Source organism: Carica papaya, chromosome 2 (genome assembly GCF_054855325.1).
Source record: "Carica papaya isolate Zhongbai chromosome 2, ASM5485532v1, whole genome shotgun sequence".
Lineage (NCBI taxonomy): Eukaryota > Viridiplantae > Streptophyta > Magnoliopsida > Brassicales > Caricaceae > Carica > Carica papaya.
In genome coordinates this window covers 34,292,501-34,311,988 of record NC_142310.1, presented here as the reverse complement: position 1 = coordinate 34,311,988, position 19,488 = coordinate 34,292,501, and the positions used below count along the sequence as shown (strand labels likewise).

At 38.0% G+C, this 19,488-nt stretch overlaps 2 protein-coding genes and 2 pseudogenes across 5 annotated transcripts; all 4 read left to right on the top strand.

Moving 5' to 3' along the window:
- Nucleotides 1-675: 675 nt before the first annotated feature.
- Nucleotides 676-4,484, top strand: SCL14 (SCARECROW-like 14). Its single transcript, XM_022038807.2, has 3 exons — nt 676-3,762; nt 3,881-3,952; nt 4,051-4,484. The coding sequence occupies exon 1, from the start codon at nt 1,331-1,333 to the stop codon at nt 3,641-3,643; it is 2,313 nt and encodes a 770-aa protein (XP_021894499.1). The 5' UTR covers nt 676-1,330; the 3' UTR covers nt 3,644-3,762; nt 3,881-3,952; nt 4,051-4,484.
- A 587-nt stretch (nt 4,485-5,071) lies between these two features.
- LOC110812131 (scarecrow-like protein 14 pseudogene) lies at nt 5,072-8,720 on the top strand (annotated as a pseudogene). 2 transcript variants are annotated; one of them, XR_015817326.1, is made up of 3 exons: nt 5,072-5,394; nt 5,823-8,114; nt 8,233-8,720. The product of XR_015817326.1 is annotated as a scarecrow-like protein 14 pseudogene, transcript variant X1 (transcript). The 2 variants fall into 2 exon arrangements; XR_015817327.1 differs by having other exon boundaries at nt 5,072-8,114; nt 8,383-8,720.
- A 1,962-nt stretch (nt 8,721-10,682) lies between these two features.
- LOC110812119 (scarecrow-like protein 33 pseudogene) lies at nt 10,683-13,843 on the top strand (annotated as a pseudogene). The gene is made up of 3 exons (XR_015817325.1): nt 10,683-13,139; nt 13,251-13,322; nt 13,420-13,843. The product of XR_015817325.1 is annotated as a scarecrow-like protein 33 pseudogene (transcript).
- Nucleotides 13,844-15,275: 1,432 nt separating this feature from the next.
- LOC110812106 (scarecrow-like protein 34) lies at nt 15,276-18,825 on the top strand. Its single transcript, XM_088214301.1, has one exon. The coding sequence runs from the start codon at nt 16,121-16,123 to the stop codon at nt 18,503-18,505; it is 2,385 nt and encodes a 794-aa protein (XP_088070427.1). The 5' UTR covers nt 15,276-16,120; the 3' UTR covers nt 18,506-18,825.
- Nucleotides 18,826-19,488: the final 663 nt, after the last annotated feature.

Sequence of the window (19,488 nt, the reverse complement as noted above, 5' to 3'; positions counted from 1 at the left end):
GTATTGGATCATATTTTCTATACTTTTAAAATCTTGATTTATGATTAAAAAAATAAAAATTTAATCGGAAATATATACAAGTAAAATTAAATAAAACATCTAAGGTTGAGTTAATGAGTAACCTAAATTAAGCATGTGGATTAGCACTTCTAATTCTTGTTCCCCAAGTAATAGATTGTCAAAAGAAGAAAAAAACACTACAACTTGCTAATTATAAATAAATTAATTGAACATGTTTAGTTATAAACAAAGTAAATTATATATCATATATAGTTTGACCTTAAATTAAAAAAAATAAATTCATATCATTCAAAGATACGAAGAATAACAAAAAATAAAATAAAATAATTAAATAGAAATTTCTTGACGCTGAATTAAATATAAATTTATATTACTATTATTATGAGATTTATTAAATTGTTTTTCTTTTTACTTCTCAAATAAAAATTTAATAAAATATAAAATACAATGTTCTTTTTGTTTTTTGTTGGAGCCGGTTTCACACTATGGAGCCGTGTCTAAATCTTTAACACGCGTGTTCGTCAGTCACAAAATGCCACGTGTGCAAACGGGGCCCACCCGACCACACTTTTTGACTTTTACTTTCAGTCTCGGCAAGGTCCCACGTGACTGCACAAGAAATGAGTCAGGGTAAAAGAGAAGTAGAGGCCGGTGACAGGAACGGATAACAGACCAATTAAAAAAAGAGAGTTTGGGGGTTCGGTCAACGCCGGAGAGATACGATCTTGCTTTTTGCGTCTGATGTTTTTCTCCGCCCGATAAAGGGGTATCTTCCTCCAGGATGCTTCCGTGAAGGAGGATCTTGAAAGAAGACACAGGCTCTCCGATTCTTCAGCCTTGCTTGAAAGGACAAAAGAACGAGGTAACTCTGTATTGGCGTCCTGTAAATAACCCGCTTCTTTGCCTTTCTTCAGGGTTCAAAAAGTAGTGGAGAATCTGTCTCTTATATAGGTAGCTTTTCGTTTTCTTGTGTCACAGATTCGTTGTATTAGTCTTGTTTTAGTGGAAGTGATCGAGTTTTGAGGTTTTGTGTAAGTTCCTGTATTGGGTTTAATTTCTGGTTGTGGATGATGGAGCGTGGTTGAGGATGGAGAAGAAGTTGATTTTTGATGTCGGGTTTTCTTTAAAGTTGATTTCGTTTAATCTGCGAATTGGATTTTAAGGTTTAGGAAACGCTGTTGCTTCGTTTTATTTTTTCTGTGGGTGGTTTTTGATTTGAAGTTAACAGAGGTTCGGGGTTCCTGTGAAATTTTCTTTTTTAATAGGATTAGGATTCTTGGGAGGTTAATTAGAAAAGTAAAAATCCAATATGGATCCCCAGTTTAATGAATACTTAAATTCCATGGAGGGTTTCACATTTGAAAATGAATCTATTTTCCCCAATTCAGACCAGAGCCAAAATTTAGGAAATGGATTCAAACTGAACAACCCTACCTTAGATTTACAGTCTATAGGTCTTCCACCTGATCCAAGCTTTCCAAATTCTGATTCTGCCTGGAGCAGAATTATTGACGGTGATTCTTCTTCTCCCTCTGATGACAATGACTTCTCGGACACTGTTCTTAAGTACATAAGCCAGGTGCTTATGGAGGAGGACATGGATGAGAAGCCCTGTATGTTTCATGATGCTTTGGCTCTTCAAGCAGCTGAGAAATCATTATATGAAGTTATTGGTGAGAAGTACCCACCTTCGCCCGATCAACCCCCTATTTACAGCAATAAAACTGTTGATAGCCCAGATGACTGTTGTTCCAGTGGTTTCAGTGATTCTAGTACCAATAGTCATTCTAGTCCTAGTACTAGCACTTCCTTTGATTCCCACTCAAGTGGTAATCTTGTCGAGCATCAGCTCTCCTGGTTACAAACTCCAGTTCCTACTAACTTTGTTTTTCAGTCTACTTCAAACTCTGGTAAAAAATCATCATTCAACTCTGCTGATAATGTTTTTTATCATGGTAATGGATTGGTGAGGTCATCTATGAGTGAGCTTTTGGATAAAAATTTGTTTAATGAGAGTGATTCAATGTTGCAGTTCCAAAGGGGGGTAGAGGAAGCTAGTAAGTTCCTTCCTAAAGGTAATCAGTTGATTATTGACTTGGAGAGCTACAAACCATCAGCAGAGTCGAAGGACAAGGCTCCAAATGTGGTAGTAAAGACAGAGAAACACGACACGGAGCTGTCACCTAATCAGTTGATAGGAAAGAAGAGTCATGAGCGAGAAGATGAAGATCTTGAAGATGGGCGGAGTAACAAACAGTCAGCTGTTTATGGAGACGAGAGTGAGCTATCGGAGATGTTTGATAAGGTGTTGCTTTATGGTGGTGGAAATGAGCAGCCTGGAGCGTGCATACTAGATTACTCCCGGGAGCAAGGAGCTCTGACGACTCTGGTGCAGAATGAATCAAGCAAGCCATTGCAGAAGAATGGACTGACAAATGGATCTGGTGGTGGAAAATCTCGTGGTAAGAAATTGGGAAAGAAGAAGGAGGTTGTGGATTTGAGGACTCTGCTGATTTTGTGTGCCCAAGCTGTCTCTGCTAATGATAGCAGGACTGCGAATGAACTACTAAAACAGATTAGGCAGCACTCGTCGTCTTTTGGTGATGGATCCCAGAGGCTAGCTCACTATTTTGCAAATAGTCTCGAGGCACGGTTAGCTGGCACTGGAACTCAGATTTACACCGCTCTTTCTTCCAAAAGAAATTCGTCTGCTGTTATGTTGAAAGCTTACCAGACATATATATCAATCTGTCCATTCATGAAGATTGCAATTATATTTGCAAACCATACTATTTTGTCCGCAGCTGAGAAAGCAACAGCTCTTCATATCATTGACTTTGGAATCTCGTATGGTTTTCAGTGGCCTGCCCTCATCCATCGCCTCTCAATGAGGCCCGGGGGACCTCCCAAACTACGGATAACGGGGATAGAGCTTCCACAAAGTGGTTTCAGGCCAGCAAAAGGAGTACAGGAGACAGGGCGTCACTTAGAAAAGTATTGTGAGCGTTTTAATGTTCCATTCGAATACACTGCCATTGGACAAAAATGGGAAACCATCAAAATCAATGACCTGAAGCTTAATCCTGATGAGTTTGTTGCTGTAAATTGTTTGTTCCGGTTCAGGAACTTACTTGATGAGACAGTGGTGTTGGATAGTCCAAGGAATGCTGTTCTAAACTTAATTAGGAAGATAAGTCCAAACATTTTTATCCAAGCCATTGTTAATGGATCCTATAATACCCCCTTCTTTGTTACACGTTTCAAGGAAGCACTCTTTCACTACTCTGCACTCTTTGATATGTGTGATACTAATATGCCTCGTGAAGATGAGATGAGGTTGATGTTTGAGAAAGAGTTCTACGGGCGGGAGATTATGAGTGTACTGGCATGCGAAGGAACTGGGAGGGTTGAGAGACCCGAGACATATAAGCAGTGGCAGGTTCGGAACTCAAGGGCTGGATTTAGACAGCTGCCTTTGGACCCTGAACTGATTAGGAAATTTAAATGCAAGGTGAAAGACAGTTTCCACAATGATTTTATGGTGGATGAAGATAGTGGATGGATGCTGCAGGGTTGGAAGGGAAGGATTGTCTATGCTTCCTCCGCTTGGGTACCTGCATAACATCAGAACTCTAAAATCAACAAGGGCATCATTTGTTTTAAAAGGAGAGGGGAATAAAAAATGGGATTTTGTTTCTTGAAAGACATTTGTAGAATGCAGCATCATCTTGGGTTGACACAGTAAGACTGCATGAACCTTTCTCTGAATCTGAATCTTATTACATTGACTCTATTTTTTTTGTGGTCTCCAACTGTTCTTAACATCCTTTTGTGATCTTTTCATCTATTTAACGTTTAGGGTGAAGCGTCAATGATGCAGATGCAAAAACATTTAGCCAAACACACCCTTAGCCACATATGAACTTCTTGGGTTTGCCTCCGTTTATGCATTTACTGCTGCTCGTTTCTGCCCCAATTCCTCCTCTCCAAACAATTCTTAATTCCACATGCTTTTCCTTCTTTATATAGGTGGGGGATATTTGTTTTTCGCAATCAAACCAAGAGAGCCGGCAGGAACTTGAAAGCTGTTCGGATCTGCAACTTCTCCGGAGACTTTTTAATTGCTGCAACCCAACTCGATTTCAATAGGCATATCTTCCACATCATCTGGGTTCTCCAACATGCTTTCGTTGCCTGATTACAACACTATTATCCGATGTAACTTTATGATCAAAGAAAATTACTTCTTCATTTGTATACGATGGGATATTACATTTGTCTCCTCCTCCAGTTCTTGTTGATCTGTGACACCTTAATGTAGCTAGATTTTGTTATTTCAGAAGTTGATTTCAACCGAAGAACAGCAGAAAAGCATTTGGCAATCTCATTATCAGTTTACATCGTTATGATTGTATTCTTTTTACCGATGCATTCAATAAACATATGAATTTATATTACTGTTATTATTAGATTCCTTAAATTGTTTTTTTTTTAATTTCTGAAATAAAAAGTTGTTTTTTTCTTTCCGTTGAATATTGAACAAATTTCACACTGTATATAAGGAATTTAATTCCCTATTAGTCTTTAGAACAAAGTTTATTGGCAAAGTTATTATTAGTCGAAAAATTATATTTAATTATTTAAATACCATATTGGTATAATATTTAGTTATTATTTTTTTAAAAGGTGCGGAAAAAATTATTTAAATAATAAAATAATTAAGATAAGCAAAATACATTTAAAATAAGAAGCTTTTTTATTGTAGTTCTGTATATTTTATGTTTACTACTATTTAGATATTACCGATAACAATTTCTTTTTAATCAAAAGAAATTTATCTTAAAATGTTTTAAAAAATTAATAAATATAAATACGATTCACATTACTGCTATTATTAGTTTTATTAAATTGTTTTTCTATTACTTCTAAAATAAAAAAATTAATAAATATAAAATACGATATTCTCCAAACATGCGTTTTTTTTTTCCCTTCGGCTGGCGCCGATTTCACACTACGAAGCCGTGTCGTGTCTAAAATTTTTAACACGTGAATTCATCAGTTGATAAAAGGCGACGTTTGCAAAGAGGACGCACTACACTACACTGGTTGGGTTCCGAAGTGACTGGAAAATGGATGAGTCAGGGTGAAAGAGAAGGAAACGCCGGTGACGGGAACAGATAATAGACCAATTAAAGAAGAGTATTTAGGACTGTGATCAACGCCGGAGAGATACGATCTTGCTTTTTGGGTCTGATATTTTTCTCCACCTGATAAAGGTGTATCTTTCTCCAGGATGCTTCCATGAAGCAGAATCTTGAAAGAAGACAGGCTCTCCAATTCTTCAGCCTTGTTAAGAAAGGACAAAAGAACGAGGTAACTCTGTCTTGGTCCTTTAACTAACCCGCTTCCTTGCCTTTCTCCAGGGTTCAAAAAGTAGCGGAGAATCTGTGTTATACGTAGCTCTTCGTTTTCTTGTGTCACAGATTCCTTCTATTCACCTTGTTTCAGTGGAAGTTATCGAGTTTTGAGGTTTTCTTTAAGTTTATTTCTCTGGGTTGTCTATTCTCAGTGTGTTGTCAGTTCGTGTATTGGTTTTAGTTTCTGGTTGTGGATGATGGAATGTTTTTGATGTCTTGTTCTCTTTAAATTTGATTCCATTTAATCTGTGAATTAGGTGTTAAGGTTTAGGAAAAGCTGTTGCTCCTTTCTTTCTTTCTTTCTTTTCTCTTTTTTTTTTTGTGGGTGGTTTTTAATTTGAAGCTAACAGAGGTTCAAGGTTCCTGTGAAATTCTTTTTAATAGGGTTTGGAGTCTTGGAAGGTTAATTAGAAAAGTAGAAATCCAATATGGATCCCCAGTTTAATGGATACTTCAATTCCATGGAGGGTTTCACATTTGACAGTGAAACTGTTCTTAAGTACATAAGCGAGGTGCTTATGGATGAGGACATTGAAGAGAAACCCTGTATGTTTCATGATGCTTTGGCCCTTCAAGCAGCTGAGAAATCATTATATGAAGTAATCGGTGAGAAGTACCCACCTTCGCCTGATCAACCCCATATTTACGGCAATCAAACCGTTGATAGCCCAGATGACTGTTATTCCAGTGGTTTCAGTGATTCTAGTACCAACTGTCATTCTAGTCCTAGCACTAGCACTTCCTTCGATTCCCAATCGACAGGTAATCTTGTCGAGCATCAGCCATCCTGGTTACAAACACCAGTTCCTCCTAACTTTGTATTTGGGTCCGCTGCTAACTCTAGTCAAGAGTCATCGTTCAACTCTGCTGATAATGTTTCTTATCATGGTAATGGGTTGGTGGCATCGTCTGTGAATGAGCTTTTGGATAAAAATTTGTTTAATGAGAGTGACTCAATGTTGCAGTTCCAAAGGGGGGTAGAGGAAGGTAGTAAGTTCCTTCCTAAAGGTAATCAGCTGATTATTGACTTGGAGGGCTACAGACCAGCAGCAGAGTCAAAGGACAAGGCTCCAAACGTGGTAATCGAGACAGAACAATACGAAAGGGAGCTGTCACCTAATCAGGTGATAGGAAAGAAGAGTCATGAGCGAGAAGATGAAGATCTTGAAGATGGGCGGAGCAGCAAACAGTCAGCTGTTTATGCAGATGAGAGTGAGCTATCAGAGATGTTTGATAAGTTGTTGCTTTTTGGTGGTGGAAATGAGCAGCCTAGAGCGTGCTTTCTTCATTACTCCCCAAATCAAGGAGTTCCGAAGACTCTGGTGCAGAATGACTCGAGCAAGACATTGCAGAAGAATGGACTGACAAATGGATCTGGTGGTGGAAAATCTCGAGGTAAGAAATCAGGAAGGAACGAGGAGGTTGTGGATTTGAGGACTCTGCTGATTTTGTGTTCCCATGCTGTGGCTGCTAATGATCGCAGGGCTGCAAATGAACTACTAAAACAGATTAGCCAGCATTCTTCATCTGTTGGTGATGGATCCCAGAGGCTCGCTCACTATTTCGCTAATAGTCTTGAGGCACGATTGGCCGGCACTGGAACTCAGATTTACACTGCTCTTTCTTCCAAAAGAAATTCGGCTGTTCTTATGTTGAAAGCTTACCAGACATATATATCAAGCTGTCCATTTATGAAGATTGCAATTATATTTGCAAACCATACTATTTTGTCCGCAGCTGAGAAAGCAACAACTCTTCATATCATTGACTTTGGAATCTCTTATGGTTATAAGTGGCCTGCCCTCATCCATCGCCTCTCAATGAGACCGGGGGGACCTCCCAAACTACGGATAACGGGGATAGAGCTTCCACAAAGTGGTTTCTGGCCAGCGAAAGGAGTACAGGAGACAGGGCGTCGCTTAGAAAAATATTGTGAGCGTTTTAATGTTCCATTCGAATACACTGCCATTGGACAAAAATGGGAAACCATCAAAATCAATGACCTGAAGCTTAATCCTGATGATTTTGTTGCTGTAAATTGTCTGTTCGGGTTCAGGAACTTGCTTGATGAGACAGTGGCGTTGGATAGTCCAAGGAATGCTGTTCTAAACTTAATTAGGAAGATAAGTCCAAACATTTTTATCCAAGCTATTGTTAATGGATCCTATAATACCCCCTTCTTTGTCACACGTTTCAAGGAGGCACTCTCTTACTACTCTGTACTGTTTGATATGTGTGATACTAATATGCCTCGTGAAGATGAGATGAGGTTGATGTTTGAGAAAGAGTTCTATGGGCGGGAGATTATGAATGTAATAGCATGCGAAGGAAATGGGAGGGTTGAGAGACCCGAGACATACAAGCAGTGGCAGGGTCGGAATTTACGAGCTGGATTTAGACAGCTGACTTTGGACCCTGAACTGATGAGGAAATTTAAATGCAAGGTGAAAGACGGTTACCACAATGATTTTATGGTGGATGAAGATGGTGGATGGATGCTGCAGGGTTGGAAGGGACGTGTTGTCTGTGCTTCCTCTGCTTGGATACCTGCATAGCATCGGAACTTTAAAAATCAACAAGGGCCATGTTGGTTTTAGATGGAGAGGAAGAGAAAAAAAAGGGATTTTGTTTCTTGAAAGACATTCGTTGTATACAGCATCATCTTGAGTTGACACAGTAAGCCCTCATGACTCATTCTCTGAATCTGAATCTTCTTACATATAGACTCTACTTTTTCATGGTCTTCAGCGTTCTTAGCATCCTTTTGTGATCTTTTCCTTTATTTAATGTTTAGGGTGAAGCTTCAATGATGCAGACGCAGAAACATTTAGCCAAACACACCCTTAGCCACATATGACTGTTTATGCATTGCTGCTGTTGGTTTCTCCCCCACATACTCCTCTCCAAACAATACTTAATTGCACATGCTTTTCTTTCTTTATAGGTGGGGATATTAGTTTTTAGTAATCTAACCGAGAGAGCAGTCTGGGACTTGGAAGCTGTTCAGATCTGCAAGTTCTCTGGAGACTTTTTAATCGCTGCAATAGAGCACCCAACTCGATTTCAATGAAAGCATATTCTCCGCATCATCTGGGTTCTCCAACATGCTTTCATTTGCCTGATCACAACACTATTATGTGATGTAACTTTGAGATCAAAGCAAATTACTTCTTCATTTGTATGCAATAAGAGTTTACATTTGTGTCCTCCACAAGTTCTTGTTGAACTGTAATACCTAGATTTTGAAGCGTCAATGATGCAGAAACATTTTGGTTTTGCCTCTGTTTATGCATTGCTGCTGTTGGTTTCTCGCTTTACTACTCTCCAAACAACATTTTTATTTGTCCTACAATTTTGTATTAAATTATATATATTAAGCATGTGGATTAGCACTTCTAATTCTTGTTCCCCAAGTATCAGATTGTCAAAAGGAGTAAAAAAAAAAAAAAAAAAAAAACTACAACTTGCTAATTATAAATAAATTTAATGAACATGTTTAGTTATAAACAAAGTAATTAAATAGAAATTCAGGTGTTGTCTGTGTCTTTGTCTTAATCAAGACATCATAATTTCACACTGTATATAAGGAATTTAATACCCTATTAGACTTTAGAACAAAGTTTATTGGCAAAGTTATTATTACTCAAAAAAAAATTATATTTAATTCTTTAAATATTATATTGGTGTAATACGTGCGTAACAAACTGTTAATTTATGAGTTCGTTTAAAAATAATCGAGTACAGTTAAACGAAATTTGACTTAATGCATCGAATTTATATATGAAATTAATATGTGCGGATATTATTTTTATAATTTTTCATTTTATAATGAACAAAATTATAAATATAAAAGTACATCGATATAAATAAACGGATATGGTTCCCGAATCACACACGCATTATTTTATTTTTTTTAAATTTCTTTATAAAAGAAAAATAGCTTTTGAGACGATGTGTTGAGTCGAAAATATTTACCGCATAATGCAATCCAATTTTTTACAATGGATGTAGGAAGATTTCTGTTTATCTTTTCTCATTAATTTGGTAAAAAATTATATGTATAGATTTATAATATTTACTTATTATTTTTTTTAAAGGTACAAATAAAATTATTTAAATAATAAAATAACTAAGATAATAACAATTTATATATTATCGATTACAATTTCTTTTTAATAAAAAGAAACTTATCTTAAAATGTTTAAAAATTAATAAATATAAATACGATTTTCTCCAAACAAACCTTGTTTTTTTTTTGGCTGGAGCAGCTCGTTCTGACTTGACCACACTCGTTTGACTTTGATTTTCGGTCTCCGAAATGCACGGAGACACTCAGAGACCTCAGGTGATTACACAACAAATGAGTCAGGGTAAAAGAGAAGTAGACGCCGGTGACAGACCAATGAAAAGAAGAGCAGTTAGGGGTTTGGTCAAAGGCCGGAGAGAAAACGATCTTGCGTTTTGGGTTTGATATTTTATTCCACCTGATGAATCAGTATCTTTCTCCAGGATGCTTCCATGAAGCAGGATTATGAAAGAAGATAAAGGCTGTCCGATTCTTTAGCATTGTTTAAAAAGACAAAGAACGAGGTTTGGCGTCCTCTAACTTACCCACTTCTTTGCCTTTCTCCAAGGTTCAAAAAGTACCACAGAATCCGTATCTATTCTCCTGTATATGTAGCTTTTCGTTTTCCTGAATCAAAGATTCCTTGTATTAATCTTGTTTTAGTGGAGGTGATCGAGTTTTGAGGTTTTCTTTACGTTTATTTCTCTGGGTTGTCTACTTTCAGTGTGTTATCAGTTCCTGTATTGGGTTTAGTTTCTGGTTGTGGATGATGGAGTGTTGTTGAGGATGGAGAAGTAGTTGATTTTTGATATCAGGTCTTCTTTAATTTATAGGGAGGATGACTTTGGAAATGTCATAAATATTATTACTTCTTTGTAAATTTTTTGTACAGGGTTGGCACCCCCTTTGTGCCGCATAATATACTTCACACTCTTTATTTCCAAAAAGAAAAAAGATATCGGCTCTTCTTTAAATTTGATTTCGTTTATGTGTTTGTTTTTTAATCTGTGAATTGGATTTTGGGGTTTAGGAAAATCTTTTGTTTCTCTTTTCTTTTCTTTCTTTTCTTTTTGTGGCTGGTTTTTGATTGACGCCGATAGAGGTCCAGGGTTCCTGTGAAATTCTTTTTAATAGGATTAGGAGTCTAGGGAGGTTGATTAGAAAAGTAGAAATTCAATATGGATCACCAGTTTAATGAATACTTAAATTCCATAGAAGGTTTCAAATTTGAGAATGAATCTATTTTCCCCAATTCAGACCAGAGCCAAAATTTAGGAGATGGATTCAAACAGAACAACCCTACCTTAGATTTACAGTTTATAGGTGTTCCATCTGATCCAAGGCTTCCAAATTCTGATCCGTCCAGGAGCAGGATTATAGAGGGTGATTCTTCTTGCCACTCTGATGATAATGACTTCTCGGAAACTGTTCTTAAGTACATAAGCCAGGTGCTTATGGAGGAGGACATGGAAGAGAAGCCTTGTATGTTTCATGATGCTTTGGCCCTTCAAGCAGCTGAGAAATCATTATATGAAGTTATCGGTGAGAAGTATCCACCTTCCCCCTATCAACCCCCTATTTACAGCAATCAAACTGTTGACCCAGATGACTGTTATTCCAGTGGTTTCAGTGATTCTAGTACCAATAGTCATTCTAGTCCTAGTACTAGCACTTCATTTGATTCGAGATCAACTCGTAATCTTGTTGAGCATCAGCTATCATGGTTACAAACACCATTTCCTACTAACTTTGTATTTCAGTCCACTGCAAACTCTGGTAAAAAATCATCATTCAACTCTGCTGATAATGTTTCTTATCATGGTAATGGATTGGTGAGGTCATCGGTGAGTAAGCTTTTGGCTAACAATTTGTTTAATCAGAGTCACTCAGTGTTGCAGTTCCAAAGGGGAGTAGAGGAAGCCAGTAAGTTCCTTCCTAAAGGTAATCAGCTGATTTTTGACTTGGAGAGCTACAAACAGGCAGCAGAGTTAAAGGACAAGGCTCCAAATGTGGTAGTCAAGACAGAGAAGGATGACAGGAAGCTGTCACCTAATCAGTTGATAGGAAAGAAGAGTCATAAGCGAGAAGATGAAGATCTTGAAGATGGGCGGGGTGAGAAGCAGTCAGCTGTTTATGTAGATGAGAGTGATCTATCGGAGATGTTTGATAAGGTGTTGCTTTTTAGTGGTAGGAATGAGCAGCCTGGAGTGTGCATTCTTGATTACTCCTCAGAGCAAGGAGCTCTGAAGGCTCTGGTGCAGAATGAATCAAGCAAGACATTGAAGAAGAATGGACTGAGAAATGGATCTGATGGTGGAAAATCTCAAGTTAAGAAATCAGGAAGGAATGAGGAGGTTGTGGATTTGAGGACTCTGCTGATTTCGTGTGCCCAAGCTGTCGCTGCTAATGACAGCAGAACTGCAAATGAACTACTAAAACAGATTAGGCAGCACTCTTCATTTTTTGGTGATGGATCCCAGAGGCTAGCTCACTATTTCGCTAATAGTCTTGAGGCGCGGTTGGCCGGCACTGGAGCTCAGATTTACTCTGCTCTTTCTTCCAAAAGAAATTTGGCTGTTGTTATGTTGAAAGCTTACCAGACATATATATCAAGCTGTCCATTCATGAAGATTGCAATTATATTTGCAAACCATATTACTTTGTCTGCAGCTGAGAAGGCAACAGCTCTTCATATCATTGACTTTGGAATCTCGTATGGTTTTCAGTGGCCTGCCCTCATCCATCGCCTCTCAATAAGACCCGGGGGACCTGCCAAACTACGAATTACAGGTATAGAGCTTCCACAAAGTGGTTTCCGGCCAGCAGAAGGAGTACAGGAGACAGGGCGTCGCTTAGAAAAATATTGTGAGCGTTTTAATGTTCCATTCCAATACACTGCCATCGGACAAAAATGGGAAACCATCAAAATTGATGACCTGAAGCTTGATCCTGATGAGTTTGTTGCTGTAAATTGTCTGTTCCGGTTCAGGAACTTACTTGATGAAACAGTGGTGTCGAATAGTCCGAGGAATGCTGTTTTAAACTTAATTAGGAAGATAAGTCCAAACATTTTTATCCATGGCATTGTTAATGGATCCTATAATACTCCCTTCTTTGTCACACGTTTCAAGGAAGCACTCTTTCACTACTCTGCATTGTTTGATATGTGTGATATTAATATGCCTCGTGCAGATCAGATGAGGTTGATGTTTGAGAAAGAGTTCTACGGGCGGGAGATTATGAATGTAATAGCATGCGAAGGAAATGGGAGAGTTGAGAGACCTGAGACATACAGGCAGTGGCAGGTTCGGAACTTAAGGGCTGGATTTACAAAGCTGCCTTTGGACCCTGAACTGATAAGGAAATTTAAATGCATGGTGAAAGACGGTTACCACAATGACTTTTTGGTGGATGAAGATAGTGGATGGATGCTGCAGGGTTGGAAGGGACGGATTGTCTATGCTTCCTCTGCTTGGGTGCCTGCATAACAGCAGAACTTTAAGAATCAACAACGGTACCTGCATAACATCAGAACTTTAAGAATCAACAATGATAGCATTGATTTAGATGGAAAGGAGGTGAAAAAAAAGAGACCTTGTTTCTTGAAAGACATCTTGAGTTGACACAGTAGGACTGTATGACCCCTTTTCTGAATCTGAATCTTCTTACATTTATACTCAATTTTTTCGTGGTCTTTTGCTGTTCTTAACATCCTTTTGTGATCTTTTCGTTTATTTAATGTTTAGGGTGAAGCTTCAATGATGCAGATGTAGAAACATTTAGCCAAACACACCCTTAGCCACATACGAACAACTCGGGTTTGCCTCTGTTTATGCATTGCTGCTGCTGGTTTCTCCCCCACTTCCTCCTCTCCAAACAATTCTTAATTCCACATGCTTTTCCTTCTTTATGTAGGTGGGGGGATATTTGTTTTTCGCAATCAAAACAAGAGAGCCAGCAAGAACTTGAAAGCTGTTCGGATCTGCAAATTCTCCGGAGACTTTTTAATCGCTGCAACCCAACTCGATTTCAATAGGCATATCCTCCATATACTTTCATTGCCTGATTACGACACTATTATCTGATGTAACTTTATGATCAAAGAAAATTACTTCTTCATTTGTATACGATGGGATATTACATTTGTCTCCACCACCACCACTTCTTGTTGATCCGTGACACCTTAATGTAGCTAGATTTTGTTATTTCAGAAGTTGATTTCAACAGAAGAACAGCAGAAAAGCATTTGGCAATCTCATTACCAGTTTACATCATTATGACTGTATTCTTTTTCCTGATGCATTCAATAAACATACGAATTGAAAATTTATTCTTGTTACGTCTGAAAAATTTATTACTGATCGAGCCTCTACTAATTACTTTCTTAGCATTATCATTTGTTCGGTTTTGTCTGTATCTTCTACTTGTTCAAACTTGGGTGCTGGGTCAAGAAGCATATGATTGACGGTCAAAGAAAAAAGGTAAAGCAGAAAGAGATGAATCTTCAGTTGCGCATATATGTATATATGTATATACGTACGCATGCATGTACCTGGATGTATATGGATAAAGAATTTGGTGGGTGCTTATGTCTCAATCGATCAATCAATCAATCAATCACAGATTAGTTTAAAGATTATTAAAAGGTAAAAGATATATTGTGGAGAAAAAAGTACGAAGAAAAAGGAAGATGTTTGATAGTGCAGAGGTTTTCTAGATGGAAAGGATTGAAATCAGTCTGTATTTGGAGGGAGTTTTCCCAATTCTGTAATCTGGGTCTTCTTGCTTCTGTCAACAAATTATATTATTTACTGCTGATACACTGAATAATAATAATAATCGTGACAATAATTTTTCTGTGTTGTCGTTTCCTGTGTGGCTATAAGTGGTGGAAGGCATCATTCTTTTCTTTTTCTTTTTTTTTTTAATAATTTTTTAAAAATATGATGAATGCGTAAAAACCAAAAAAAAAAAAAAAAGAAAAATCCTATGTAGCTCCATTAACAACAGACGAACAGTGCTCTTCTTTGTCTCCGTTTGACTTGCTGAAAGATGAGACAATTATTTGGTTCTCAGTCTATTTATTTTTATATTAATTATTTTTTTTTTAAATGGGTCATTTTAGTAATTATGGCGTCTGTTAATACTGATTTATATTAATTAATTATTTAATTACAATTTTATTGTCTGAAACATTATCTGGTTAAATCTCCGGTTAGCCCCAGCCAACCAACCAAGGATCTTGGGGCCTAGTTTTGGATAGACATGTTCCCCAACTTTGACAAAAAAAAATTGCTATAACAGTCAAAGCTTTGACCAAGCAGAGACTTGGTTCCCAAGGAGCCGCCGGTGGTTTTGTTTTCTTGACAGAAACGGCGCGGTTCGAGGGATGACGGTGGCTTTTTGACCAATTTATTTTTGATTTGTTGCTCATCGGAGCAGAAATGTTCCAAATCAGAATATATTTTTTTTCAAGAATAAATGAGATTTGAGAAGAGAAGTCCAAGTATTTCTAATAATTTTTAAGGAAAAAGCAATTAAAAATATTTTTGGGCGTATATATTTGTCGTTGAATGGAGTTAGTATCTTACGCGTATACATATATAGATATATGTAACTCTTTTATCGTCGTCTATATTTTTGAGAAAAATGAAGACCTTTTAAGAATTAAAATAATTTTTGTTAAAATAAATTTAAAGCATTGAAAATAAAAACAGAACAAATCTGTTTTTGGACTTGGTTTCCAGATTCAAACCAGAATTTCGTCAAACAATATGATATAATAACATAACAATTATGGCGTGCTTAGTGCGATATTAGAAATTAGATTAAGGAAATTACAACCTGTTGTTAACCTGATATGACGAAGCATGATTTTCAATGATATGACAATCGGGTACACTTGTCAAACGGTTCTCTGTTACAGAAGCCTAGTGGCCGAAGACGCAGCCGCTGATAAGAGTAAAACAGAGCACCGATGATCTTCGTTGACGTTCGTGGATGAGTGTTGTTGGAGTTTCGATTTTTCAAAATAGAGAGAGAGAGAGAGAGAGAGAGAGAGAGAGAGAGAGACTAAATTTTGTCTGTATTATTATCTCCGTTAACCTTTTTCAAAGCTTTGAGCACCTTTAATGGCCTCTTCCTTGAAAGTTCCTTTCCTCTTCTCTTCTTCTCTCTCTCTCTCTCTCTCCATATATATATATATAACCAGAGCTCCCTTTGTGTAAGTTCAGTGTGTTACTCTCTCTCTCTTATTCTCTCTTAGGTTGCTCTTTGAAGGTACGCATAGGGTCTCTGTTTCCCCTTTCTTAACTTCCAAAACATTGCTTTTTGCAATCTGGGAATTGGGTATCTGAGGTTTTTACGTTCAATTTTCAAAACCCAGTTCCTATATTTTAGCTTTTTCTTACAAAATGTTCTAGCGTTATTGATGTCTCTTGGTTCGGTCTCCATCGTGGTTTTAATTCATCTCTTGTCCTCTAGTTTCTGATTGTTGACTAGGGCTTTGGTTGCTACCTCAATATTTGCTGATTTGGGTTTTTGAAATTCCTATAAAGGATTAGATCTTCTTTCTGGGTTAGGATTTATTTAGGGGTTTTGAGAAGATTAGTTCACCATGGATCCAAAATTCACTGGTTTTTCAGATTATTTCAGTGGCTTCAAAGTTGATAATGATGATGATAACGTGTTACCCAATTTAAATCACTTCCCAAATCTCCAAAACCATAGTGGAGTCGAATTTGATATCCCATCTCCTGACCTAACTTTCATGAATATACCTTCACCAACACCTGATCTAGACCAAAATAGCTTGATTCCCTCCATTACTATAAGCTTAGATGGTGGTACCACCTTTATTCCATCTTCAACCTGGAACCTAGGCGGAGAATCTTCTTCTCCCACAGACAGTGAGTCCTCGGACCCAATTCTCAAGTACATAAGCCAGATGCTTATGGAAGAGAACATGGAGGAGAAGCCATTTATGTTTCATGACACTTTGGCTCTACAGGACACTGAGAAATTACTGTATGAAGCACTTGGTGAGGACTATCCTCCTTCACTTGATCCACCTAAAATTCCTGTCAATTTGAATGTTGACAGCCCAGATAGTTATGTTTCAAGGAATAGTAGTGATTTTGGGGGAAGTGGTAGTTCAAGTGCCAGCAATGGTACTGGCACTGGTAATTCTGTTGATTTTCAGTGGGCTAGTGATGATAATAGTAACCATAATCCTTTGTTACCAACATCTCTTCCTGGTGAATTTAATTTCCAGTCCAATCTGCCACAGCCGTCTACTTTGAGATTTCCCTTCAATCTCCCAAATAGCTTGTCTAATGGGTCAATAGGAGCTTCCGTAAGTGAACTTCTGGTTCAGAATATGTTTACTGAGAGTGACTCTATCTTGCAGTTCAATAGAGGTGTAGAGGAAGCTAGTAAGTTCCTTCCAAAAGGTAATCAATTGAGTCTTACCATGGAAACTTACAAATTGGGTATGGGGCAACGGGAAGAGGGTTTGAAGGTGGAGGTCAAGAACGAGAAGGAGAGGGAGCATTTGCCAGATGTGTCAAGAAGTAGGAAGAATCACGAGCGCGATGAAGAACTAATTTTGGAGGAAGAGAGGAGTAACAAGCAGTCTGCGGTGTATGTGGAGGAAGACGAGATAGAAAGTGAGTTATCGGAGATGTTCGATAAGGTTTTGCTTTGTCATGGGAAAGACAAGTTTGGGAGATGTATCCTGGATGAATCACCTGAAAATAGAGAAAGCAAGACGTCGCAGGAAAAAGGACAATTGGATGGATCTAATGGAGGGAGAGGTCGTAGTAAAAAGCAAGGAAAGAACAAAGAAACAGTGGATTTGAGGACTCTCTTAATTCTGTGTGCACAAGCTGCCTCTACTGATGATCACAGGACTGCTAAAGAGTTATTAAAGCAGATTAGGCAGCATTCGTCTCCTCTTGGTGATGGAACGCAGAGGTTGGCGCATTTCTTTGCTAATGGCCTCGAGGCACGCTTGGTTGGAAGTGGTACCGGAATCCATGATTTCTTTAATTCGTTGGCTTCGAAGAAGACAACAGCTGCTGACATGCTGAAATCTTACAAGGTCTATCTTTCTGCCTGTCCATTTAAGAAGCTGCCTATTTCCTTTGCAAACTACATGATTCTGAAAGTGGCAGAGAAGGCATCAGTTCTTCATATTGTGGATTTCGGTATCCTATATGGCTTCCAATGGCCAATTCTTATCCAACAGCTCGCTGAGTTACCTGGGGGCCCTCCCAAGCTGCGAATTACAGGGATAGAGATTCCACAGTGTGGTTTCAGACCAGCAGAAAGAATTGAGGAGACTGGTCGTCGCTTGCAGAAATACTGTGATCGCTTTAATGTTCCATTTGAGTATAATCCCATTGCATCGCAGAAATGGGAAACTATTCGAGCTGAGGACCTCAAAGTCAACAAGAATGAGGTGCTTGCAGTGAACTGTTTGTTTCGTTTTAAGAACCTACTTGACGAGACAATTGAAGTGAACTGTCCAAGGAATGCTGTTCTGAACTTAATTAGAGAAATCAATCCTGATATATTTGTCCATAACATTGTCAATGGAGCTTACAATGCTCCCTTTTTCGTCACACGCTTCAAGGAGGCACTCTTCCACTTCTCTGCTTTATTTGACAAGTTTGATGCTACTTTGCCTCGTGAAGATCCGGCAAGGTTGATGCTTGAGAGGGAATTCTATGGGCGGGAAGTAATGAATGTCATAGCCTGTGAGGGGTTGGAGAGAGTTGAGAGGCCTGAGAACTACAAGCAGTGGCAAATTCGAGTTATGAGAGCCGGGTTCAAGCAGCTTCCGCTGGACCAGGAGCTCATGAAGAAATTTAGGGCGAAACTCAGAGCATGCTACCACAAGGATTTTGTAATTGATGAGGATGGCTCCTGGTTTTTGCAAGGATGGAAAGGCAGGATTGTATATGCTTCATCTTGTTGGGTTCCTGTAAAGGAGTCTTGAATGACATGGTTGCCAGTAAGTGAATTTAGTAAGACAAAACTTCCAGGAGGCATGAATCGATCTCAAATATTAATGAAGATTATCCATATGCATACAGCAGTATTCTTTCTAATTAAGTTATAAACAAAAAGTAGTATATACATATATATATAACTCACATGGCAATATTTGAATTTACTTTTTGTTCTTAGATATCATGGTAGCACCCGAGTCAAGAAAGAAAAGCAGGATATGTATCCAAATATTCTGCTTTTCTCCTGTTGTAAAATGTTGGTCCTGTTAAATCGATGAAAATAAAATTCTACGAATGAGTTTTCGTATCTTTCCTGTTTGATTCCTGGATCAATGATTTTTATGCAGGTGTGCAGGGGCGTGTAGATGAAATTTGTGTTTGGTACTGATCTCGTTCGTATGTGGAATGGTTTGCTGTATTATCATAGTTCACCAAACTGGCTCCACCATGTCTGATGATATTTAGTAAAAGCATATTTCTATTGTTGCTTTTCTATATAAAATTGGAGTTAAAAGCTATTAAGATTTTTAAGAATCTACTTTGCTTCTTCTAAGCTTAGTTCAAAAAGTTTGGGTTTCCGGTAGCTCGATTAGAGGCTGCAGACAATTTCATGTATGATAAAATCAGATTCGCTTTACGGGTTACGAAAACTGGACATAATCCTTCTCTTCTCAATTTTGACAGAATAGAATTGCATATCTAACAAACTTTACCTGCTAAGCTAACTGTAACCCACAGACTTCTTGAGTCGGAATCAGCCGGAAGCTCCGTATATGCTGGTTTAGTTCAGTTCACATCTAAATGAAGTTGTGACTGTTTGGTACTGATGTTTTGCAGTGTGAGTATTGAGAAGAAAACTACAAGAATTAGGAACAAATTTCATGACATATGAACCTTGAAAAACGGATAAAGCCTCTCCATAATAATTTGCTTCAATGTTGGCGCAGCCAGATAAATCCAAGAACAGGAA